Source organism: Trichophyton verrucosum (assembly GCF_000151505.1).
Source record: "Trichophyton verrucosum HKI 0517 chromosome Unknown contig00217_1.f1.exp, whole genome shotgun sequence".
In the NCBI taxonomy this organism is placed as follows: Eukaryota; Fungi; Ascomycota; class Eurotiomycetes; order Onygenales; family Arthrodermataceae; genus Trichophyton; species Trichophyton verrucosum.
In genome coordinates this window covers 1-23,381 of record NW_003315508.1, presented here as the reverse complement: position 1 = coordinate 23,381, position 23,381 = coordinate 1, and the positions used below count along the sequence as shown (strand labels likewise).

The 23,381-nt window shown below is 48.2% G+C and overlaps 12 protein-coding genes across 12 annotated transcripts; 7 read left to right on the top strand and 5 right to left on the bottom strand.

Annotated features, from left to right (window-relative positions):
- Nucleotides 1–182: 182 nt before the first annotated feature.
- On the bottom strand, nucleotides 183–1,801 carry TRV_02451 (uncharacterized protein; the record flags this gene model as incomplete). Its single annotated transcript, XM_003023303.1, has 2 exons — nucleotides 183–1,499; nucleotides 1,565–1,801. The coding sequence occupies 2 exons, from the start codon at nucleotides 1,799–1,801 to the stop codon at nucleotides 183–185; spliced, it is 1,554 nt and encodes a 517-aa protein (XP_003023349.1).
- A 568-nt stretch (nucleotides 1,802–2,369) lies between these two features.
- Nucleotides 2,370–2,792, top strand: TRV_02450 (uncharacterized protein; the record flags this gene model as incomplete). Its single annotated transcript, XM_003023302.1, has 1 exon — nucleotides 2,370–2,792. The coding sequence occupies one exon, from the start codon at nucleotides 2,370–2,372 to the stop codon at nucleotides 2,790–2,792; it is 423 nt and encodes a 140-aa protein (XP_003023348.1).
- A 338-nt stretch (nucleotides 2,793–3,130) lies between these two features.
- Nucleotides 3,131–4,637, bottom strand: TRV_02449 (uncharacterized protein; the record flags this gene model as incomplete). Its single annotated transcript, XM_003023301.1, has 4 exons — nucleotides 3,131–3,695; nucleotides 3,750–3,930; nucleotides 3,990–4,428; nucleotides 4,599–4,637. The coding sequence occupies 4 exons, from the start codon at nucleotides 4,635–4,637 to the stop codon at nucleotides 3,131–3,133; spliced, it is 1,224 nt and encodes a 407-aa protein (XP_003023347.1).
- A 1,239-nt stretch (nucleotides 4,638–5,876) lies between these two features.
- Nucleotides 5,877–7,309, top strand: TRV_02448 (uncharacterized protein; the record flags this gene model as incomplete). The annotated part of the gene is made up of 3 exons (XM_003023300.1): nucleotides 5,877–6,434; nucleotides 6,501–6,655; nucleotides 6,712–7,309. 3 exons carry the CDS (start codon nucleotides 5,877–5,879, stop codon nucleotides 7,307–7,309), a joined length of 1,311 nt encoding a protein of 436 aa, XP_003023346.1.
- A 236-nt stretch (nucleotides 7,310–7,545) lies between these two features.
- Nucleotides 7,546–8,082, top strand: TRV_02447 (uncharacterized protein; the record flags this gene model as incomplete). Its single annotated transcript, XM_003023299.1, has 2 exons — nucleotides 7,546–7,775; nucleotides 7,815–8,082. The coding sequence occupies 2 exons, from the start codon at nucleotides 7,546–7,548 to the stop codon at nucleotides 8,080–8,082; spliced, it is 498 nt and encodes a 165-aa protein (XP_003023345.1).
- Nucleotides 8,083–8,143: 61 nt separating this feature from the next.
- TRV_02446 (uncharacterized protein) lies at nucleotides 8,144–11,133 on the bottom strand (the record flags this gene model as incomplete). Its single annotated transcript, XM_003023298.1, has 4 exons — nucleotides 8,144–10,113; nucleotides 10,215–10,384; nucleotides 10,582–10,746; nucleotides 10,877–11,133. The coding sequence occupies 4 exons, from the start codon at nucleotides 11,131–11,133 to the stop codon at nucleotides 8,144–8,146; spliced, it is 2,562 nt and encodes an 853-aa protein (XP_003023344.1).
- A 761-nt stretch (nucleotides 11,134–11,894) lies between these two features.
- Nucleotides 11,895–12,764, top strand: TRV_02445 (uncharacterized protein; the record flags this gene model as incomplete). Its single annotated transcript, XM_003023297.1, has 1 exon — nucleotides 11,895–12,764. The coding sequence occupies one exon, from the start codon at nucleotides 11,895–11,897 to the stop codon at nucleotides 12,762–12,764; it is 870 nt and encodes a 289-aa protein (XP_003023343.1).
- A 977-nt stretch (nucleotides 12,765–13,741) lies between these two features.
- Nucleotides 13,742–14,847, top strand: TRV_02444 (uncharacterized protein; the record flags this gene model as incomplete). Its single annotated transcript, XM_003023296.1, has 2 exons — nucleotides 13,742–13,793; nucleotides 13,823–14,847. 2 exons carry the CDS (start codon nucleotides 13,742–13,744, stop codon nucleotides 14,845–14,847), a joined length of 1,077 nt encoding a protein of 358 aa, XP_003023342.1.
- A 1,158-nt stretch (nucleotides 14,848–16,005) lies between these two features.
- Nucleotides 16,006–17,358, bottom strand: TRV_02443 (uncharacterized protein; the record flags this gene model as incomplete). Its single annotated transcript, XM_003023295.1, has 1 exon — nucleotides 16,006–17,358. The coding sequence occupies one exon, from the start codon at nucleotides 17,356–17,358 to the stop codon at nucleotides 16,006–16,008; it is 1,353 nt and encodes a 450-aa protein (XP_003023341.1).
- Nucleotides 17,359–17,786: 428 nt separating this feature from the next.
- TRV_02442 (uncharacterized protein) lies at nucleotides 17,787–18,652 on the top strand (the record flags this gene model as incomplete). Its single annotated transcript, XM_003023294.1, has 3 exons — nucleotides 17,787–17,969; nucleotides 18,048–18,147; nucleotides 18,267–18,652. The coding sequence occupies 3 exons, from the start codon at nucleotides 17,787–17,789 to the stop codon at nucleotides 18,650–18,652; spliced, it is 669 nt and encodes a 222-aa protein (XP_003023340.1).
- A 1,432-nt stretch (nucleotides 18,653–20,084) lies between these two features.
- Nucleotides 20,085–20,399, top strand: TRV_02441 (uncharacterized protein; the record flags this gene model as incomplete). Its single annotated transcript, XM_003023293.1, has 1 exon — nucleotides 20,085–20,399. The coding sequence occupies one exon, from the start codon at nucleotides 20,085–20,087 to the stop codon at nucleotides 20,397–20,399; it is 315 nt and encodes a 104-aa protein (XP_003023339.1).
- Nucleotides 20,400–20,620: 221 nt separating this feature from the next.
- Nucleotides 20,621–23,070, bottom strand: TRV_02440 (C6 and C2H2 transcription factor RegA-like, putative; the record flags this gene model as incomplete). The annotated part of the gene is made up of 2 exons (XM_003023292.1): nucleotides 20,621–22,878; nucleotides 22,941–23,070. The coding sequence occupies 2 exons, from the start codon at nucleotides 23,068–23,070 to the stop codon at nucleotides 20,621–20,623; spliced, it is 2,388 nt and encodes a 795-aa protein (XP_003023338.1).
- Between the last annotated feature and the right edge of the window lie 311 nt (nucleotides 23,071–23,381).

Sequence of the window (23,381 nt, the reverse complement as noted above, 5' to 3'; positions counted from 1 at the left end):
CGGATGTACAAGTTTCATGATATTACGATATAATTATCATAGCTGCTCACCACACAGTCAATGAGTACGTAAAATATTTGCATTCCGTACTTGATGTAGTTTCGCGTCGTTAAAAACCGTGAGTCTATAATTATATGCAAGAATTTTATATTCTATATACGAAGATCTATAGCATCAAACGCTTAGCCGCTAGACGCAACAGGTTCCGCTTTCACATTCTCTTCCTTTAACTTCGTCAAGTTGATAGTACCCAGCCCTTCTACCAAAGCCGTTTCATCATCTTCCATCATGCCTTTCCCAATAACAACAGCACCATCTATGTCTTCGGTCCACTCTGGTGCCTCCGTTGGCCCTTCAGCACCTTCAGGCGGCATGGCCCATTCAGGCATCTGGCTCTTATATTTCCATTTACCGGCATTATCAGCATATGCAACTGCATGGAGAAATATACCCATCTCATGTACACCCGGATCAGAGTACAGTTCAGTGCCGCATATTTCACAATTCTCTCCGTTCATCTTTTCACATTTCCTCCTAAGATAGTCATTTATCATAACATCGTGCTCGCGCGCAAGAAGTTCGTTGACAACATTTGGATCACCACCTAGGGTAACACGCTCTGGGGGTGGAGTCTGGAAGGTTTGGTAGCAGAGGGAATCTGCCGGCTCAGTTTTGCCCATGCGTGAAAGACGATCGATGATTTCAGCATCGTTTTCACCAGTACTTTCAGATTTGCCTAAATTGGTACCAAAGACGCGGCGGTTTGAATATATTGGGTCGTTTGTAATTGGGTGACCGAGAAATTGAAGATGAACTCGAATTTGATGGGTTCGTCCTGTGAGCGGGAGACAGTGAACAATACTGTATCCTTCGTCAACATCAGCAGGCAACGGGGGTGGTGTGGATGCTCTGGAGTCAGGGCCTTGTGAGCCAGTGGCCTCCCCATTCTTATCCTCCTTTTCTACAGGGGGATAGTATGCAATCCGGCGGAATTTCGTTTGAGCATCCTTTCCTGTGGCTCTAACTCGATTTAAACCAAGGATAGGGCTGACTTTTAGCATCGGCTGGTCGCAAAGAACGACCCCGTCGGGGAAATAGCCCTTTACACGCGCGATGTATTCCTTTCGAAGAGTTCGTGATCGTAACGATTGCGCCATTTGTTCCGCAGCCTTGGGGTGCTTTCCAAGAAACATGATGCCAGAAGTAAGTCTATCGAGCCTATTGCATGGATATGGAATCCAGCCAAGCCCACGCTCCGATCTCATTATCTCGATTATTGAATTGTAGTTGTATCTCCCAGCAGGATGCACTGGTATACCGGCAGGCTTGTCGATAACAATAATATCTTCGTCCTCGTGAATAATCTTGATCGGACGGCTAGTCACGGGGGGTTCATGTCTATGTAATGTATGCGAGATGACCTGACCGTTGTTTATTATGCTGTCGGCCGTAGCAACTTTGCCGTCAATAGTAATCCGTCCACCATCGATGGCAGCTTTCTGTAAATAATAAAGATCAGTTTCGACTCGAACTAGGCAAATGGTATAAGTAGGAAAAGACAAACATAGTATCCATTTGGCCTGTCTCTGAACTCCGTAGAATAGATATCCAACAGGTTCTTCCCCCTCCATCTCTCTTTGCAGTAGGTATTGTAGGTGTAGTAGTACGGGGCCACACGACGTAGCCCTTTTTCAATGTAATAGGGCCGTGGCCAGGGGTCGCATGGCGTAACACAAACTTCAGGAGGTTCTTTGAAAACCTCAGGCTCTGGCTTCGGTTCTTCATAGGTTGTGAGAGCCATGGTTGGAGGGGAGTGGAAGCCTCGCCGTGCCAGGTAGGCAAGGGCACGCGATGAGAGCGCCAGAAGTGAAGTTAAGCAACAAAAAGCTAAAATACCAGAAATAGAGAAGTAACGCACAGAACGATCAGCCTCTTAGCTTTTGACTGAATGCGCAATTCAATTTTGATATCTTTTTCGACATCTCCCAAAACTTTCATCCCTCAAATCTTTATTTCGATCATGTGATATGAGTTTATATCGATATAAGGTTTAGGTTACTATTAGTAATCCATCTTATCTGATAAGAAAAAGCCTCGGCTCAACCTTATCGTGACTTGCATTTTGATCCATACTCGACATTAATCAAAAAGTGCTCTATAATTCATGTTGAATTTATCATTTAAGGAAAATAAAACTATAAAAGCAAATTCAAAGAAGATCAAGAAATATGAAAAATGACCTTTCCAGCAAGAAAGGCAGAACGAGGAAGGATTACGCATACCACTTGGAGTACCGTACACGATGGTAGGCAAATCTCCTTGCATAATACTGAACACAACTAACTGGCAGCAAAAGGTCCGATAACGACATGTACTCGCATCTCAACAACAGCATATATGCATTCCTTTTTGATTCTATTATAAATTCATATTTGATATCCTACTGTGGCCTCAATCCATCCACATCCAACTCAACTTCGGGAAACTCGGCTACAGAACAAGCACAGATTGGCCTCGTGGTATCATCATATTGTGACTATTTCGCCTCTGTTGCTTTCCCAGATGTACTCGATCTAGGACTCCGTGTTATTAAGCTGGGTAAATCTAGCGTGACGTATGAGGTTGGAGTTTTTAAACGGGGTGAAGAAGCTGTGAAAGTTGTAGGTGGATTCACTCATGTGTTTGTTCAGAAAAATGACATGAAACCTACCTCGGCTGGTATGAATGCAGCAATTCGCAAGGGGCTGAAGAGGTTACTAGTTGAAGGAAAAAGTGAAAATGCAAAGTTGTAGGATGTATCATTATAAAAAATCCCGGTTCCATTCTCTATTCTTTTAGCCATTCATGCAAATGATTCTGTGCCGGCGAAATCAATCAACGAAGCACTCCCACCAGGCTCTAAGATGAAGAGGAGAGAGGAAGAATGAAACCAATTATTCTTTTCTTATCCCAAACGCCTAAAAGCCTGATCTCCGATAACAAGTCGTGTCTTTGTCTAGCGAGTCATCAAGGTAAAGTCATGAGAGCCAAAATGGTAAGTAGTGGCTTAAACAAAAAAGGAAATAGCAAGCAGAGTACAGGCGGATAAAACAACGATGTCCACCCAGCAATGATAGGATGATTCTCAGAACTATTGGGTAGCGCACTGAGCACCTCCCTCACCGTCATCATCATCTTCGTCAACCCAGGAACCACCTCCCTGGTTATCATTTTCGCCCATGCTATCTAGGCTGGCCTTGGAGTCAAATTCTACCTCATCGACAGTATCAGCTTCGATGGCGGGTGCCTTGTTCACTGGAAGCAACTCTCGGAGTTGACTCAAGACTGCTGGGTTCGAGGCCCAGCCATCTTCAGGGAACTTGATCTCAACTATCAAATAGAGATCACCTCGAGCATCGCCACGCTTGAATGGCATGCCCTCATCGGCAACTTTGAGGACTTGGCCTGGGCGAAGCACGTCGCCAGGTTTTTGGGGATGCTTAATTTCGATTCCTCTTCCATCAAGGTGTTTCAAAACAACACGGGAAAATCCGCAGAGCGCCTCGGCAAGGGTAACCTCTATAGTGGCAGATAGGTCGGCACCATCACGCTTGAAAGTCTTATGCTCAGCCTGTTCCAAGTGAAAGACAATATCACCGGGTTCGACATCAGGCTGCTGGTCACCTTCCCCTTCGAGGACGATCTTCTCACCCTCCCTATATGCACTATTAGTTAGGGAAATCAAGGCAGAGTGTGCATTATATCAATACCTTGCACCCCGAGGGATGTAAATCTCGAGAATCTTCTTTTCTTCGGTGACCTTCGTTCCTTTACATTTCTTGCACTTGTCCTTTGGCTGGAAGAAAGAACCAACACCATCGCAAGTGGCGCATTTCATCATAGACTGAGTGACCAGGCCTGGTCCAATCTGTACCAAGGTCTCCTTTTGTCCTGTTCAATATAATTAGTAACATATATTTAAAGTAGGCACCACCAAAATAATGCCCTACCTTGGCCTCCGCAAGTGGAACACTTCTTTGGAGTAGCTTTTTCTTTACCACCTTTCCCTTTACACAAAGTGCAAATGACGTTTTTTGTACTGGCAAATTTTACCGTCCTGCCCTTGTAAAGATCTTCTAGACTCACGGTATATTGCTGTTCCTCATTGGGTCCCTTCCGGCGTCTTCCTGGTCCAGCAAAGCCAGGCATGCCTGCACCTCCCATATTCATGCCAAACATGGAGGCCAGTATATCATCGAGGTCAGGTCCTCCGCCCATGCCACCTGGTCTGCCAGACCCATCGAACGCCGACATTCCTTGAGTGTCGTAGATCTGTCTCTTCTCTTCATCATAAAGAATCTCGTATGCCTGGCTGACAGCCTTGAATTTTATTTCCGACTCCTTTCGTTCATCTTCCTGGACTTTGTCTGGGTGATACTGGAGAGCTAGCTATTTGAGAGTTTAGCCCTGGTCAGCAAATGGTCCATAAAAAGCGTCACCGTATCTCGTAACAGCCGTCTCATACCTTTCTATAAGCTTTTCGAATCTCTTCCTTTGATGCGGATCTGTCAAGGTTCAAAACCTCTGTTTTACCGATATCAGTATCATCCCATTATCACCTTCTGTCGATGGCTTTCCCGGGAAGATAGATATACCATATAGATCAACCTCTGCTGCGGCGGAACTCACTAATTGTTCAGGTTAGTACCGCTGTCTGATTCGCTTGGAAGATTCCTTCAGATATTCCCTTGACAATTGCCTGTTGGTACTTACTCTCTGCTCAACCGCCCGCCGGCTCTCACAACTTTAGGACGAGACGAAAAAGGTCTCCGCCGATTCAACGAGCAAAGAACAGATATTGAACGGTCCGTTCCAGCAGTCACAGCCTCCAGTGACAATATTATCTTGGTTTCTTCAAGATCGCAAGAAGTATGAAAATTTGTAATTCCGGTTGTTTGATTTGGTAGTTAGAGGAAAAGTTCTTTAAATTTTTTTTTTTAATTTTTAGCGGCGGGAGGAAACGCTGTTAAAAGTAATTTTCTTACTTTGACAGCAACCGGAGTGAAGCAAGAAGGAAAAGAGCATCATTCAGTTACAGTATCCTGTCTCTGGATGCTGAATGCAAGAAGTGAATCTGTCTTCTGGCCCTTCACTTGCTGGGCTTGATGATGAATAGCTAAACTGCCTGTCCACCATGAAAGCGCTTATGTTGCCGCGTCGCGCGCTCCTCGCCAGAGCTCCCTGGGTCTGCCAGAGCTGCCAGTCGCATTTCTCGACCACAGCCAGTCTGTCGCATAAAAGAACTAAGAATACCCTACCTGATACACCGGCTCGAACTCGATTTGCACCTTCACCGACAGGGTATCTTCACCTTGGATCGCTCAGAACGGCGTTATTTAACTACCTGCTCGCAAAACGCACCGGAGGCCAGTTTCTTCTTCGCATTGAAGATACGGACCAGGTATGATAATATTGGTTCTGGGGAGCTTAGCTGTAGGGGAATTGCTATAACTGCAGGAATATTCACTGACGGTCGAAGAAAAGGACAATTCCTGGAGCCGAGCAACGGCTTTACGATGATCTACGATGGGCTGGCATATACTGGGACGAAGGTACGACCGGGCCTCAATATGAAACACAAATATGGGAGAGAGAACGCTGTTCTGATGTTAAATGGCTCTAGGTCCAGTAGTTGGCGGCCCCTACGGGCCGTATAGACAGGTAAACTGGCCCAGATTGATACTACACCACTGTACCCCAAGCTCATAAAAGGCCCTTAGTCCGAGCGAACCGAGCTCTATAAAACCCAAGCGCAGCGACTTATCTCCGGTGGCCATGCATACAGATGTTTTTGCACGCCAGAATACCTCGATAGTGTGGCTCGACACCGCAACGAGATGGGACTGACACCAGGATACGACCGAACCTGCGCGGGAATATCTAAAGAGGAGTCTGACGAGCGAGCAGCTAATGGAGAGCTTCATGTTGTTCGTCTACGGGTTGATGACCAGTATCCTATGTTCAACGATCTTGTGTATGGAAAGACCGGCCAGAATCGTCCGGTTGGACAACGAGGGGGACACGAGGGTGTATATCTAGACCCAATCCTTATAAAGTCCGACGGTCACCCAACCTACCATCTTGCCAATGTTGTGGATGATCACTTCATGGAGATAACCCATGTTATCCGTGGCACCGAATGGATGTCCTCAACGCCCATGCATATGGCTCTGTATAACGCCTTTGAATGGAAACCGCCACAGTTTGGCCATGTACCCCTATTGGTTGATATGAACGGCCAAAAGCTCAGCAAGCGGAACGCAGACATCGATATATCCTTTTTCAAAGATCAGCAGGGTATCTTCCCGGAGACCCTTTCCAACTTTGCAGCCCTACTTGGGTGGTCTCATACCCGCAAATCAGACGTGTTCAGCCTAAAGGAGCTAGAAGAGAACGTATGTATCATCTATTTGCTCCTGAAGATAGTACTATACTAATATCATGGCTAGTTTAACTTAAAGCTTACCAAAGGAAACACTGTTGTTGCTTTTGAAAAGCTTTGGTTCCTTCAGAAAGCACACGCTAAACGGTATGCTGCTGAAGGAGGTCCGCAGTTCGAAGCTATAACCCAGCAGGTTGTCAATGCAGTTCTGAGGAGATTTACCCCTGAAAATCTGTACGTTGGCATTGAAAACGCAAAACAATGGAGTCGGGGTACTAATAAATCATTAGATCGCCTCTTCTCAAAGGCAGGCCACTCAATAAATATGTAGCATCTCTCCTGCAAGAAGGTGCTCGATCATATACCACCGCTGAAGAATTCGTTACGCAAAACGAAACATTCTTCACGCAGGCAATAAGTCGGCCCGCATATACCTCTGCTGCTGCTGCTGCTAAATATCCGTCATCTGAACCAGCGATCCCAATATCCACCCTCCATACTGCTGCTGCTGTTCTAACCATGATCCCCGAGGAGCACTGGACAGCCGAAATTCATCGTTCAAATATTGCTTCTTATATATTTTCCGATACTTCAGTCTCCACCCCTGATGGGGATGCTTCCATTGCAAAGACGGAACAGGGGGCTAGAAAAGAGCTTTTCCATTACCTTCGTTGGGCTCTTTCTGGAGGCGCTCCTGGAATTGGCATTCCTAACACTATGGAGATATTAGGACGAGATGAGACTGTTCGTCGATTGCAAGACGCTAAAGAGGCCACCAAACCTCTCCTTCCTCAGAAACAAATGCCAAATAAAAAAAGGCCTGCGTCAACTGAGGGAGAATTACAATCTAAAGCCTGGATGGGATCACTTGCTGGCCTGTCCACGTAGAGATTCATCTGATATTAACACTATGTACTTTTAATCTCTGTTTGTTTGGTGTAATATAACTTCTGTACTTGCATAGATAGCCACGCTTATAAGCCAGACCTAACTTCCTGCTTCACCAAGGATTACCGCAGACATAGAGAACTCGAATTAAAGGATAAATGGACGATTTAACCGACTAATAAGTACACAGAATAAATGCAGACTGAAACAGCAAAAATCAAACCAGACATACAAAAATGAGAAATGGAGGGAATCATGCATGTGTCCCTTGGCTGAATAGCCTCGTTTTTTCTGCTGGCCAAGGCAAGAATGGAATGAATTCATTGCCAGACATCAATAATAGGAAACTGGAACATATTGCCTGCCAGCAGGTGGTCGGGTATGGGATGGGTGATGTCAATGAAATGATGGTACCCCAGGAGTGGAGGCACAAGGAAAGTAGAGAGACCTTTCCAGAATATAACCTGTGAGGCCAGCCAACCAATGGAACAATGAAATGAAAAAGAAAAGGCACAAATTACAACAAATCATTTGCAAAAAGACAACAACAGCCAGAAAAGCCGAAGGAGAGCGAGTGGAAGAAAAAGAGAAAGAAAAAGACGGGGAATGAGGTTCGTTCATATGGCGTGAACACATATATCAATCGATTGTCGGTGCCAGCTGTGGCCTGCTGGTTCAGGAAGCGAGGTGATCCAGGAATCAGAGATATCTGCTGGTATAAAATCCTGGCTTCTCTCGGTAGCCTTCGTTATCTCATGGTTTCATCCCAATGACGCCAGGCACCTACTCCAACGCTCCAAGTGAACTCCAAGAAACTCTCATCCAATGCGTCAGTTAATACTGTTCCAAGTCATCAGTCCATCCATCACTGCCGTCAACTCGGTGTGGGTAGTGATTTTCTGTCTCAAATTCATCTGAGCTCACGCCCCGGATGCCCCTTATTTTCTTTGTACCTCCTAGATCACCTGGTGTTCCCATGCGTTTGCCATGGGTGGCTCGTAGTTTGGCATAATAGACCTCAGTTGCATCTGCTTCGGGTTCAGATGCATCGTCATACGTTTCCCAGTTCTCTGATCCTGACGTTACCGTTTGTATTGTTGAATTTGAAAGTTGTCTGTTAGAGGGATTTTGTGACCGATACTGTTTGTCGCTTGACTGGCTAACGAATGATGATTGCTGGGATTGGTAGTGCCCGCTGTCTTGGACGTTGGAGGAGTGTAGTGACTGAACTGAGCAGTTTACGCTCGGAGCTTGCAATGGGACTGAAGGTTGTGTGCGTGAACGCTGGTGATGTTTCCTCTCATGCGAGTCCTCATCTGGGCTAAGGGATGTTACATTACCGCTGGAGCTACCCGAAATCAAGCTTGGGCAGCGCTCTGGGTCGGTCTTGTAAGAAGAGAAAGATGTTTGTGGTCTTGGTGGTTGGAATAGATCTCTCATCTTTGGTGGTGGTGCTCTAGGGGGTCCCATATTACCCCTGACCGTGCTTGATGAGTAGGTATGAGTTGGCTGCTCTCGCCTTTCTGGAGAGTTGTTCCCATGAGGTAGGTTACCTAGTGGAACACGAGCAGGTATCTTCGAAGGTGACTTTGGAAAGGTTCCAGCGGCTGCAGAGTAAGGCCTGGGTATGTTTCTCACGGAACCATGGCTGCTTGGTGTCTTCGCCCGTGATGGAGGAGCGATGGTTGGTTTTGGCGGAGCTCCTCCACGTATTGATGGAGGTCCTCGAACAGAGTTTGCCCTAGAAGCAGTGGAGAAAGATGAAGGAGTTTTAGATCGTGGAGGGAGTTTCGATGGTGGAGGTGCAGGTGTAACTTCATCCAGATATCGTTCACCATGTACCAGAAATGGTCTGCCGTATTCATCTTCCCACTGCTGTAGAGTCTTCCTGAGTTCTAGCTCAACCCTTGGCAGCTCCTTTGCAATTCTCTTTCGCATTTTCTCTTCCCTAAGAAGCCGTGTAGGATCACGTCTCTCTCCTTTGTTACCACGGGCCATCAACCTAGAAGCATCTTGGCTAGAAGCATTGAGAGAATCACGGTCTTCAATCAGTGATTTGTGCTTATCAATAAGTTGAAGAATCGGTGCCCTTTCCTCCAAAAGAGCCTCAAGACGTGCGATTTCTCCTTCGTGGGCGGATAGTAGAGCGTCGCTGTAAACGTCCGAAAACGCTGGAGTGAAGTCCAGCATTTCCTCTTCCGAGTAGTATAAGCTGTCCCATAGTTCCTGCAACCGACACCGAGCATCTTCCACAAAGAGGTGTAAATTTTGTCTTTTGAGCTCGTTAAGCCTGGAGAGCTCTTCCTCGAACTCGTTTATAGCCCTCAGTCCACACCCACGGTTGGAAGCAAGGAATCCTTTTCTTTCTGACTCCTCGACCCCTAGTTTGTCCCAGAGGGCCTCTACCGCCGCTTTGAGCTCCTTCAATTTGCGTTCTCTAGCATTCTTCTCGTCCAAAAGCTTCTCGCGCCGTGAACGAAGGTTGGCAATATCTGATTGGTGAAGGCCTAATTGTTCTGGAGAGTCACGGTAATGTTTGACGATCAGGGGCTCCGTTTGGGCTTGGGGTGTACCGAGTTCGGCCCATAGATTCACTATTTCTTGCCCCAGGCTGCTCATTGTTGCAACACGGCGGTTGTACTCCTCGTATACTCTGGTAAATTCGGCGTCAAGTGCTTTGACATAGGTAGGGGAAAGGTCAAATGATGGAGGAGCCACAGCACCAGGCTCAATGGGTGGAAGTTCTAGAGAAACGAAGGATGACTCGAGGTGCGATGAGTAAGATACCAGGGCTTCCACGAGCTCTATGCATCCTTGTTAGAAAAGTGTTCCCATTTAAGTTGGGTGGAGAAGACAAAAGTCACCATACTCTTTACCTGCTCGAATCTCTCGCGGTGCAGCTTACTGACCGAGTTGTGCTTTTCCTTGAGAGCTTCAAGGCACCTGTTCAAGGGATATGTAATTTCAATGTCTTCATATTCCCGGCTACCTCTCCCAACCCCGTCGAGTGAGGCTTCCATCTGTTTAATAGTAGTCTTAAGATGGTGGGCTTCTTGCATCATCTCGTTTTTCTCTCTGTTCAAATGTTCAAATTTAGAACTTGTCAAATAAAAATATGGGCGTATTACTTGGAAGTTGGTGTATCTTACTCGTCGACACGCTGTAAATGCCCGTGTAACGTCTCTGAGAGAGCCGAAAATAACTGCGCGTTGGTGTCAGTAATGATCACTCGCGCAAGCCGCTAGAATGAAATCAGAGCACTTACTTCTGACTCCCGCGACTCCCGTTCATGGTGAGGAACACCAATGTCATCGAATAGGCCATGGAGCTGCTCAACGATGGAGTTGACCTGGCTGGTCAAGTAGCTTGTATCCACAGCCATGCCCGGCTCGGCTGGTGAGTAGTTGGCCCCAAGCACCAGATCAGTGTTTTCACTGCTATGCAGAGGAGAAATGAAAAATAATTCTAAACGAAAAAGTCGAGTCGCTGTCTAGTGCGGTGTGTCGCGACCGAGGGGGATGTGGGATGTCGCGCTGGGGGGGAGAAACGAGTGAGGGTGAGATAAACAAGGGCGCAGAAGGCAGGCAGTCAATCACAGTCCATATCATGCAAAGCGCATGTTCATGATGAGAGGGCAGTGAAGCAGTCGAAGCGATGAGTGAAGCGGTGTCTGCGGTGTCTTGTCGATTGTTGTCTGGGAAAATGTTGGATATGCGGACGATGATCTGGTTTAAAAGAAGTCGTTCGTTGCTTTCGGCTTTGCGATTTGTTGACTCGCCGGAAGTTTCCACGGCAACCGCTGACTCAGCATGTAAGTCATACATCACGTGGTACGACTTTATTTTTACTTCACAAAAAAGAAAAGCGGACGGCGAGGATGACAAGGAACGACAAGGCGGAGGCAAAGACGACAGGAGAATGGCAGCGGGCGACGTCTGGGAGCCGGGTGGGAGCATATATAGAGTACCCTGGGCGACAGTTGGGTCTACATGGCCGAGAAGATGGATCATAACCTGCTAAGAGGATGGCCGGGAGAAGTCGAGATGATTATACCCCTGTATCAATATCATCTTGAGTTCTACTACCGCGCAGGAGACCGGCCTCTTTAACTCCTTTTCATGAGCTATGATATCCAATACCACGGATGACCTATATACCGCTGTCAAGTTTTTCAGGAGCCAAAACTAGTCTTATACATCTTGATACCCGTCCAGCAATTTCATTCAATATATAGACTATGTTGTAACATTATGACCCTATATAAAACTAATCAGCGCATGCAGTGCCATGGCAGAGGCCTGCTATCATGATAGAAAGAGCCATGCTCTTTCCAAGCTAAGGCTCAAACATCCTCTATACCATAACTGCTGCTAAAGCCATTCATTATGTTGTCAGTCTATCCTATCTAGATTCCACGTGACAAACACAGTCCCTGAACGCACAACAGAATAAGGCAACGCTTACCTTAAGGAGAAAAAGGGGGTTCATCTTATCATTCTCTACTTTACTGCCCTCTCTCACTAGGTATCTCTCTCTCCCTATCTAACCACCTACTGCGCAAGACAAGGCAAGTGAACGCGTCAAGATGTGCTTCTTTGGGAATGATGATGATGATATGCCTCCAGCACGCTACATTGATCCCCCTGAGGGCTCCAAGTTTATTACCTCTGGGGGGTCCGGACTGATCTATTCCTCCCCTGCTATTCGCGGTGAGATCTACAAGATCTGCTCTCACGACCCTGATTCCAAGGAAAACATCGAACGTGAAAAGCTCATCTTCCAGAACATGATGAGTGTTGGCCAACACCCCCATGTGGTCAGATGCTTCAAGGTCATTGAGAACGGAGTCATTCTCGAGCGTGCCGAGCATGGTGACCTGCGTGAATACTATCAAGCTGGAGGCGTGGCCACCATCTACGAGCGTATCAAATGGTGCAAACAGCTCGCCAGCGCCGTTGACTACATTCATGGCCTCCATATCCGCCATGCCGATCTCTGTGGGAAAAACATCTTACTCGACGCCGACCGCAAAATCAAACTCTGCGACTTTGCCGGCTCTGGTTTCTGCGGTAACCTCCCTACCGTCTCTGCCGAGATTGGATACGCCCACCCGAACCGTGATCAAAACCGCCGTGCTACCGTGAAAGCTGAAATCCATGCCCTGGGCTCAACCATGTATGAGATTATAACTACCAGACGCCCATTTTCTTCCGATAATGAGCCCGGCGTGGTTGCTCACTGGCTCAACAATGGAGTCTACCCTTCTGTTTACCATCTTCCCCTTGGAGATGTTATTATGGGGTGCTGGAAGGGCAGGTATCCTTGTGCTCTTCAGGTCCAGCGTGCGATCGAGCTTGCAATTTCCGAAGGTTTGTCCATCCCTATCCATGTTTTCTGGTATACCAGTCCTCTAATGTTGAATGTATTAGCTGGCATGGATGCCCTCTTGAACTAAAACAGGAATTTTCTAGCCCTAGAGGATCACATCGGGAATCAAAAGGAGTTTGGTTGGCATTGCAAACATATGGACACTTCGGGAAAGGAAAGGAAGCTGGTAAAAGTTACTATGGCAAGGGGAACTTAATAGGGAAGGCAATTCCTGTAACATACTATCAAATACCGCATTAACCTGGCTAGCCAAGACTGATATGGGGCCTAGCAATACTTAGGAATGTGAGAACCAGGAAAGTTTGTTTCACTTTCAATCTCGAATCCTGCGATTCACAGCATGCCATCAAAGCCTATACATAGTAACTGAATTAGGCTCAAATAAAGCATTCTACCTAGGTAGCTCCAGCAATTATTCGATCCTATTCCTTACTTTTAAAACATCACTTTTAGACTCCCACCGTTACGTCGTATAATGGCCGGCATGCTAGGAGAGTTTAAATTATGCTTGTTACCAAAGAATTAGTTTTTCATATAGCTGAATGGGGCCTAAGGAGAATCGAGGCCCCTGTTCTCTATATCTTTCTTCAGAAAGTAAAGCAAAATAACTATACACCAATTCCTCGAGTAGCTGTACTTGATATTGCACCCGCTTTGTATCGCCCTTCGGGTTGCTTGTTTTTGTTTACTTCGATAGATATGGGGAAAGCACGGACCACAGTCGAAGAAAGAGCGCAGAAGAAAAAGTGGGTCACACTGAGTGGTCAAAGCTTTCACGTGACTTAATATTATATAATAATTTACGTCATCCTCATGTCTTACGTAATCATACGCTGTTGTGTTTCTTGATCGCTCTCCTAAATATCAAAGTCGGCCCTTGTTAACCAACGATTCTTCACTATTGTCACTTCAGTTAGCTACCTTGATGATTTCGAGGCTACAGTAGATGGTAGCTCGGTTGAAATTTGCAGCTTAGGCAGTTGTGCTTAGAAAGCACGGGAGCTGAAAGACAGTTCCAGCCATGAGTACTCCAGCACTCCAGTCATGGGGTATATCTGTCGTTTCTCCTTCAAGCATGTTCTACAATTTTGGTTCAGTGAGCTAATATAAAATTCTGCTCTATAGAAGCCGAAAACCATGTCAAGCTTGTTGACCCGCAACGCGATGCCCTCTATAACTATGACCAGGCAGCTACTCAGGCCTTGATGGCTGCTAAGCCATGGGCCCAAGACCCCCACTACTTCAAATCGATTCGTATATCTGCCACCGCACTCCTTAAGATGGTTATGCACGCTCGATCGGGAGGAAATCTCGAGGTGATGGGACTTATGCAAGGGTTTGTGGCTGCCAATACGTTTGTCGTCACTGATGCATTCCGATTGCCGGTGGAGGGGACAGAGACCAGAGTCAACGCCCAAGATGAAGCGAATGAGTATATGGTTTCATATCTACAATCTTGCCGTGATTCCGGAAGAATGGAAAACGCGATCGGCTGGTACCATAGTCACCCGGGTTACGGATGCTGGTTGTCCGGTATCGATGTTTCGACACAAGACACCCAACAGACCTATTCAGATCCTTTCGTTGCCGTGGTTATTGACCCGGATCGTACCATATCTGCTGGGAAGGTCGAGATTGGTGCATTCAGGACCTACCCAAAAGACTATACTCCACCCGGTTCTGGGCAGGAGGAAGATGATGAATACCAGAGTATACCGCTGAATAAGGTCGAGGATTTCGGTGCCCATGCGTCACAATACTATTCTCTGGAAGTTTCAAACTTCAAGAGCACATTAGACACCAAAATATTATCTCTGCTCTGGAATAAATACTGGGTTGCAACCATCAGCCAGAGCCCCCTTTTCACCAACCGAGACTACGGAAGCAAACAGATAAATGACCTCAGCCAGAAGATAAAGCGAGCCGCCAGAACAATAGAAGGCGGGAGTCCTGGTGCGAGAGGCGGTATACTAGGCGATGCCATCGTGGATGGGAAGGAGAGCCTAACAGCAAAGGACCAGCAGCTTGTCAAGATTGTCAAAGACGGAGATCGGATCGTTGGAGAAGAAATGGCTGGCCTAATGGCGGCAGAGATCAAAGAAGTTCTATTCAAGGGAGTTGGACAAGCCGGCCCCCAAAAACCGACTTGATTATACTTAGGCATTTGGCGATTCTTCGGATTGTACTCCGTCCTCCGTAGCCTACCTACCCATTAATGACCCAATTTTACGAATTAACTCCAGCTATCCCTCCGTCCAGCAGCGGGACACCTGGAAATTGGTCAGGTCCTTCATTTCATCAACTGTTCCATGTAAATACTCCAAATCATCTATCAATATCTCTTCGCATAGAGACGTCTACGCCCTGCCCCCATCTTGGCATGTGGCTGACGGCCGTTCAGCTCCCATCAGGCTAGAGACTAATTTACCTTTCTTTGTCTCTACATTGTAGCGAAGCTGAGCGAATAATATTTAAACAGCACATGACGGCCATTCAGATATCTCGCTCGATCTTCTCCAGTTTTTCTCTCGTACATTACATCCCCAGATGGGTGCGACCCATGTACGCTCTTCCAACCCGTTTCCTGTTGGTCAGAGCTAGTTATTCCTCACAGGCTGTTCAGGGCAAGTAATCACGCGAGTCTACCAAGAACCCGACGATAGAAGGGACTGAAACCTGGTACCACCCGCGGGAAGCCTCACTCACATTCTTCGAAGACATATCCGTACGTTTCGATAAAATGCAGCATCCGCACGACCATGGGCATGGCGGACGTCCTCGTCATAAACCCATGATGCCGTATACCCCTATTACGTCTCTCAAGCGGGAACTAAGCATTATGTTCGGCTTCATTGGTCTGTCCATTATAACCATGGCTGCGTATTGGATCTTTTGGCAATGTGCGTTATCACATCCCATCAAGCATCAAAGCATGGGTTACTTCGAAGGTTGGAAGTTAACAAGCATATCGAGGTCTAGTTGCTCAAAAACGCAATGCCGCTAGGGAGCGTGCCCGTCGTGAAGACTTCGCTGCCCGTGAGAGGGCTCTTGCGAATATATCCGAGATGAAAAAGTCGCATCAGAGCAGTTCAAGCGGCAGCCATGATCAAACATCGAATATTGAATCAACTGGGAGAACGGCTCGAAACGGGAACAGTGATGGCGGGTTGGGGTTCGGTGACATTCGCGAAAATTTGGTCGTGTAAATGGGTGATATAACTAGTGAACAGGCTTGATGGGCGCAGAGATAAAGAGACAGTTCTGATATACCCAATGTTGAAATGTATATTTGCGTATATAATACAAGTCTAACAGGCCGGTTGCGCCAATCCGGCAGTCCATTGCATGGGTCCAATGATAACAACTAAAAGGGCGAGCCCCAATCCAATGCTGGCGAGTCCATATAGATAGGCATGCTTCATGTTTAGGCTGTGAACTTCAGCAATCCAAGTGCTCACAGTGGTGGTACATCCACAGAACCCGTCCATTATGCCCCTGAGGAGCTGGCAGCCAAGTAGCCGGTGGGAGGACGGTATATCGTCTATATTTTTTCTAGCAACGATGGTGCTAGCATGTTGTAAATCGAAACACACGCCCAGAACCAGAGTGCCTATCATATTGACCAAGAACGTTCCGAGTGGGAATGAAGAAACAAACGGATTGAAGTACAAGGAAGCATAGAATCGAAACAGACAGCCTATGGGTGCAAATATAATGGCAAATTCAGCTGAACCACGCCAGTGCTGCTCTTGTATTGGCCGATATCGATCTGGCGTCCACATGGCAAGGAAGATAGTTCCGATCCAGCACCCGAAGGCCAATACGACGACGAGTCGGTCAAGTACGTTACGCATAAACTTGAACCGGAGGGGTGGTGTGAAGTATGACAGGCCGTCTGCGAGATGAGCTCCAACCACGATTGAAGAGAGACAAAGCAAAATAGAGTATAACATGACGGCTACGACCGCCATGAAGCTATACCCGCCATTTCTAGGCAAGATACTCTCTGTATTCGGATTCGGCAGGGTATTTGACAGTGCACGATACGCATCAAGCATGAAGGACGAAAAGGATGTGAACGAGCCACAGAATCCGGTGGTCAGACCGATATATAACGGTATAGTCTTCTTGACTGCCTTGTGTTTCATTAACGCGTCCACATCGTTATCAGGATCGTCAATTCGCTGCTGCTCATCGCCATTGCCATTCAGCTTTCCCCGTCCAGCAGAAGAAGCACCCCATTCTTCACGGAAGAGCTTGCGATCCTCCGCGAAAAAGCCTATGAGCAGACAGCCACCGACGTTCGCCCATGTCACTCCCGTAGTTATTGGCGCCCCGGGATATACCGTCAAGGCCTGCAGTCCAATCCGAGCCAGGGTTCCAAATATGGAGAAGAGGACAAGATAGGAGACTGTGTAGAGCTGGGTCGCATGGTGAGATAGCTGCAACTCTGCCTGCGAGTGTTCGGGTGAGGATATGCATGACTCTGCGCTCTCTAGTAACGCAGACGGTTCACGGCGGGACGAGGAAGACCTGCCATCTGGAACGGCATCTCTTCCGCTATCTGCCGTATGACGCCGCTCCAGGATCGTTCGCGATCCTATCGTCTCGAGCTCGTAGGACGCATCTTCGCCTCGCTGGTCTGGGACTGACTGGGGCATCTGGCGGGCTCGCAGCACTGCTTCTTCCCTGCTTCATAGGTAGTTCGGGCGTCAAATAGCGTCGGGGAAGCGGCGGAGCAAGCTGGAGATCCTCGGTGGCATCAACTTGCAGCTTCCAGCAGTCTCGCAAGCCATCTTCTTCGCTTCTTCTCTCGTTCTTGTTTCTTTTCTTCTTCTCGCCGGGAGTTTTCCATGTATTTTATTATCAACCGGCGTATCGATATTACATGTATTATTACACATGCTTACCCCATTTCTTACCGATAAGATAAGAATCAGCCGCTTTCTCCCCTCCGCGTCCGCTTCCATCCTGATATCTACATCCATTTTTTTTCTTCTGCTTCTTCCGCTCATATTGACTGCTATATACTCCCCATATTCATCCCGTTTAGCAGCTGAGCGTTGGATAGATTCAGAATCTCCTCACCATGGCCCAGACACTACCGAAAAACGTCCATGTGTCCCGCCATCCGTGTCTACAGGTGAAGCTCTCCCAGCTTCGATCAGGCAAGGCATCAAGCCGTGAAACCAACGACCTAGTCCACGAGATAGCCACGATAATAGGCTGTGAGGCCTTTGCAGAAAACATCTCCGTGGCCCCCGGCGAGAAGGTGTGTTGTTCCCTGCCTTCCCCGCTGCCACCATCACTCAATAGTTCCCGATACTAAACAGGGCAACGAATGAAACAGAACACCACCCCCCTCGGATACGAATATACCACTAGCTTCATAACGCCAGACAAGATCGCCCTGGTTCCTATACTGCGATCAGGCCTGGGCATGGTCAACGGTACATAAAACATACATCCATACCCAAACCCGCTTAATTATGACATGACGGATTGGACAGCAGGTCTAACTAGTTGAAACGGAAAGCAATTCAAACCCTTCTCCCATGTACGCCAGCAGTGCACCATCTCGGCCTGTTCCGCGAACCCACCACCCTCGAACCAGTAGAATATTACAACAACCTCCCCTTCCAGCCGAACTCGACGGGCGTCAACTCCGCCGCAGCCAAGCTAGCAATCATCATCGACCCCGTGGTCGCGACGGGCAGCACTGCCTCAGCGGCCATCCAGACGCTGCGTGAGTGGGGGGTGGAACGGATCTTGTTCCTGTGTATCTTGGGTAGTCATGCCGGTCTTATCAAGGCGGCTGGGGAGTGGGAGGAAGGCGTGCAGGTCTGGACGGGGGCCGTGGACGAGCAGGTTGACATGAAGGGAATGATCCAGCCTGGTCTGGGGGATATTGGGGATAGGCTTTTCTCGGCCGGCGGTAGGACGTCGGTGAGTTAGTGAGGTGTGTGGTTTGCTATGACCGGTGATGTGGTGTGGCTTGGTTGGGGGGGGGGTGTTTGGCGAGAGTTGGTTGGTTTAAATAAATACGTTGAATTCGACTGGAACGGTACATTGACGTCAATCTACTAAGTTACAGGTTTACTAGTTAATTTAAATTCGATGCTGCAAGGGAAGAGAGCGGTTCACCATCAATATGATGAGATTATTTGGGTTATGTTAAGTAAAGTGTCTGTATGGTACACGCAATTTGTAGTAGACCAGAGAAGAGAAGCGCAGAGAAACATGAAAGAAAAAGAGCAGAATCAGCCATGGAGAATAAAGAGAGAATCGAAGATCTGACCAAGGAAATAAGAAAAGATAAATCAATAGATAGAATAGATGGATAGATAGGAGCTATATCAAATATCAACAGAAAAAAGATTAAATATAAGAAGAAAATAAAGGAAAAGTAAAAGCAAAACAAACACTGGCTGACCGAACAGAAATCTAGTAAGTAATAGGTAAATAGATGAGATGAGATTGATATAGAGACGAGAGACATTAACGCGGCACGCAGAACGCAGACCAGGAAAGCAAACAAGGAAAAGAGTAAAAAAAAATATATTCCAAAAAAAAAAGAGGAAATGGAGGAAATTGGCGAAACAATGAACTCGAACGCGTCAAGGTAAGGAGGCAGAGGCATATTAAGTCCAAAGACGAGGACGAGGAGATGAGAGCCATGCACAAACGCAGAACGGAGCAGAGTATCAGAGTAGAGCAGAAGAAGACAGGAGAACTAAATGGAGTATATAGACCGCGAGCAAAAAGGAGCAGCAAAGCAAAGCAACGCAAGCAAAAAGAGCAAAAAGGAAAAGAAAGAAAAAGGCACTAAAGATTAAATGTAGGGTGTTGTAGAAAGGTAGTAAAGTAATAGTAGAAAAGAGAGAAGAGAAGCAAGTGGATGCGGCGAACAGACGCGGACACGCAGGACCAGCTGGTGTAGAGAAGATGAGGTGTATGCCTTTGCTCGGATGTAGAGCGGAGGCTAAGTGTCGATGTAGGTTGGATGGGTATTGGTTGCGGGTGAAGCCACCAGGAGGTATAAGGGGAGTGATGTGTGAGCAGCCAGTCCGCACGAAGGGAGCAGAGAGAAAAAGAACGAAAAAGAGACATGAACAGATATCTCAAACCCACCAGCCAAAGAAAAGAACGAAGCAGAAAAAGAAAATGAGGGAAAAATCAAATCCAAGGAAATCCGTTTCTGACACGAGGCATGCAAATGCAGATTAGAAAAAGAAGAGAAGGAAAGGAAAGGCAAGCCGGTAGAGAAGCCTTCCTCGTTGTTCTTCTTCATCCCCTTTGCCGCTTTGCATTCGCCTTTGCCTGCCATGTCATGCCAAAACCCCATGTCCATGTTTTTCCCCGGTAGTGCCAATCTATTTGTGTATGTATGAATGTGTTGTTGTCCGTGACCACCCCCTTCAAGCAAGCGAAAACCGAAATAGAGAAAGTAGAGAAAGAAATCGAGAAAAGCAACGCTGGAAACGTAGGAGATGGAGCAAAAATTCGCGAGAAAGAGGGAGAGAAGAAGAGGAGGAAAAAGGGAAAGGAGATGCTGCAATCAGAAAGAAATAGGAAAGGAAATGGAACCGAAAAGGAAAAAAAAGAGAAAAGAAAAGAAAAGCCTCAACATAACGCCGTAGGAAAGGAAGAAGGAAAAGAAGATAAAGAGATGGGAGAGATGCACAATTTCGAGGTTGTGTGAGGTGGGAGAGCGGTCAACGGCGCAGTCAATATGCAGTCCCGACACTGGCAAGACCCTTGATAGGCATGGGTTCAAGGGCCTGCTCGGGACTAGCTGCTGCGTCCTGGTATCCAACGAGAGCCTGGGAGTGAAGCTTGAATGCCTCGCCCATGAGCTTGGTGATTCTAGAGAGTATGTTAGCATTTGGCTATAGAAGGAAAAGGAATAGAAAAAGAGTAGACTTACCCCCATACGACTACGCCGTCGAGGATGTTCCCCCATACGCGCGCAACGGTGGAACAAAGCTTGTCATGCTGGTCGGAGAGCTCGTTGGTGAACAGGCCACGGATCTTGTAATACAGCTCCAGCTCGTCTTCAGTAGCCTGTTCCTCGTCGTGTTCAAGACGGTATAGCCACAAACTGAGAATGACCATCATATCCATGCCGCAGAGTGGGTGTTCGATGCTCCAGTTCGTAGCAGAGGCTGTGGCAACCCAGTTCAGTCCCTGAACAGCAGCGATTTCAATGCACTCGAAGCACTGCGTGACGACCTTGTTCATTTCCTGGGATCGCTTGATCTTTTCGCGGGCCACGGTCATGGCTGCTGCAACCTCGTAGGGCGAGTGGTAGCGAAGAGCTTCCTGGATGGACTTGAGGTCAACTTCTAGTCTGGCGCGGGTGTTGCGGTAGACGGCCATGGAGTTGAAGATGAGAGGGTGGCCCTTTTGAGGGGTGCTGATGGGAACGACTATGGTTTCAGGTTCGCAGATGTCAAGGGACTTCTCCCATGTTTCAATTGCGAGGCGCAGTTTGTACTGGGTGACCACATCCTGGAGGGCGTCGATGGTGCGAGACTGATACCATACTTCGAGGAAGAGGGCGTTGATCATGACACGGGTAGCATAGGCGGAGTAACGCACTGGTTCGCCCCGCAGGAGGCTGTCGTGGGCCTGTCTGACAGTAAGGATCTTGGAGCTGCCGCCCAGAGCTCGGCGCCAGGTGTACTCGTCCGAGATCTCGAGGTTCCAGAGGGACTCTGACGAGGGGAGTTCAAGGGTATCAAACTCATTGAAGGTCAGGGCTGGATTGTGATTGAATGTCAGGCTGAGCATGCCGAAGAAGACAAAGACGGCGTAGTACGTTCGACGACAGCTCTCGTCCTCGATCCATTCGGCGTGTCGCGGGGTAGAACCTTCGCGAGCGTCTATTCTGAGCTTGAGCTGGTATCTGTTGCCGGCGACCATGTTGGCGAGCAAGCTCTTGATGGAGCAGGTCCACTCGAGGCCCTTGGAGTCACCACTCCAGCTCTCGAAGATCATGTTGAGCAAGGTGCTCTGCATGGCCCAGAGGGGGCACTTTCTCGAGTCGAAGTTGTCCTTTTGCTGGAGGAACTGGTTGACCAGCATCTTGGAGCCGATGTGCAACATGAAGGCATCTTCCCGTTCAAAGGTGTAGAGGGCACCAATGGACAACACGGCGAGGAGCAGAGGAGACGAGACATCCTTGGGATTGAATGTGGCCGGGTGCAGGAAGGGCAGATGGTGGTGATACATGTTGAAGTAAGTGGACAGGTATCTGTTCAAGACGGCTGTGGTGGGCACCTTGAAGGTCTCTGGCAGGCTGTTGAGGCTGTCATTGGCCTCTAGCCGGTCAACGATGATCTGACGCTCGGCATCACTGGCAATCTGTGGGGTCTTGGGCTGGGTGAGGACTTGGCTGGGTCCGGGTGAACGCCTGTAATTGACTGGGGAAACGGGTCCGGTCATGGATGGGTAAGGAGACAGAGCGTTGGGGGTCGAGTTACCAGAGACAGGCAAAGAATGGACGAGCGAGTGCATGTTTGGAGCCAAGTTGTCACTGGAGGAACTGCGTTCGATGGTGGGAGCAACCATGTTCTGATGCTGGTGCTGGTGCTGGTGCTGGTAGGAAGAAGCAGCAGCCTGAGAGGACCTGGAGGGCTCCTTGGAGGGCTTGACATCGGCCATGAAGGTATCCCAAGGCATCTGGGGGAGGGTAGCGTTGCCAGACATGTAGGAGACAGATGGTTCCATAAGACTGTTCCCACGATCCGAGTAGGACTGGTGACTGCGATGCTGAGCGGAGGTGACAGAAGCGGCAGCCTTGTGCTGGAAGTCTGTCATGAGCATGGCTGCGGTCTCGAGGTCGACCATGCCATCGCTGCTGGCTTCTATCTGCTCCAACGCAGCGGGGTCGATGGTGGACGACTTGGACGGGCTGCTAGCTTTGGCTGTGGCTGTCGTGGGAGTTGGCGCTGTTGTCGCTGATGTGGTCGTCTGTGGAGCGTTGGCAGTCGTGGCAGCAGCAGCGGCGGCGGCGGCAGCGGCAGCAGCAGCAGCCTTTCCACCACGTCGACGTCCCTCGGCAACCAAGGGAATCCCACCATCCTTTGCGTGGACTGTGCGGTCATGACGGAGGAGCAGGTCTCTGCGCACAAAGGTACTTCTGCACTTGAGACACTTGAACGGCCGTTCCTTTGTATCTAGTAGGCGTCGTTGTTAGTTAAAAGAGGAGCGTAAAATAGTAGGAGACGAGAAGACATACGAGATCTTTCATGTCGGCTGCGGTGTTCACTGCGACTGAAGGCCCGGTGACAGAACTGGCACTTGTACTTCCTCTCGGGTGGCATGGAGGCCTTCTTCGCACCGGAACTTGACGCAGCAGCAGGGGCCATTGTATAGTGTTATCGTGGAGTAATTTAGGAGAGGAGCCGGAAGGGAACAGAGGAGAGAGAGAGGCGGGGAGAGGCGGGGAGAAAAGAGACCAGACGAGCAGGAAGATCCAAGTCCGTAGCAAGTCTCCAGCCGAAATGGTTATCTTGCTTCCTCTGATATTCTGGCGGCGAGGGAAGAGACGGTGAAGGCGGTGGTGGTGATGGTGACGGCGAGCGACTGTCGAGGACTAAGCATGCCTTGCTAATGATACCCAGTGGTCTATTGGTAGTGAATAGTAAGATAGAGGAAGGGAAGGATGAAAAAGAGGCTG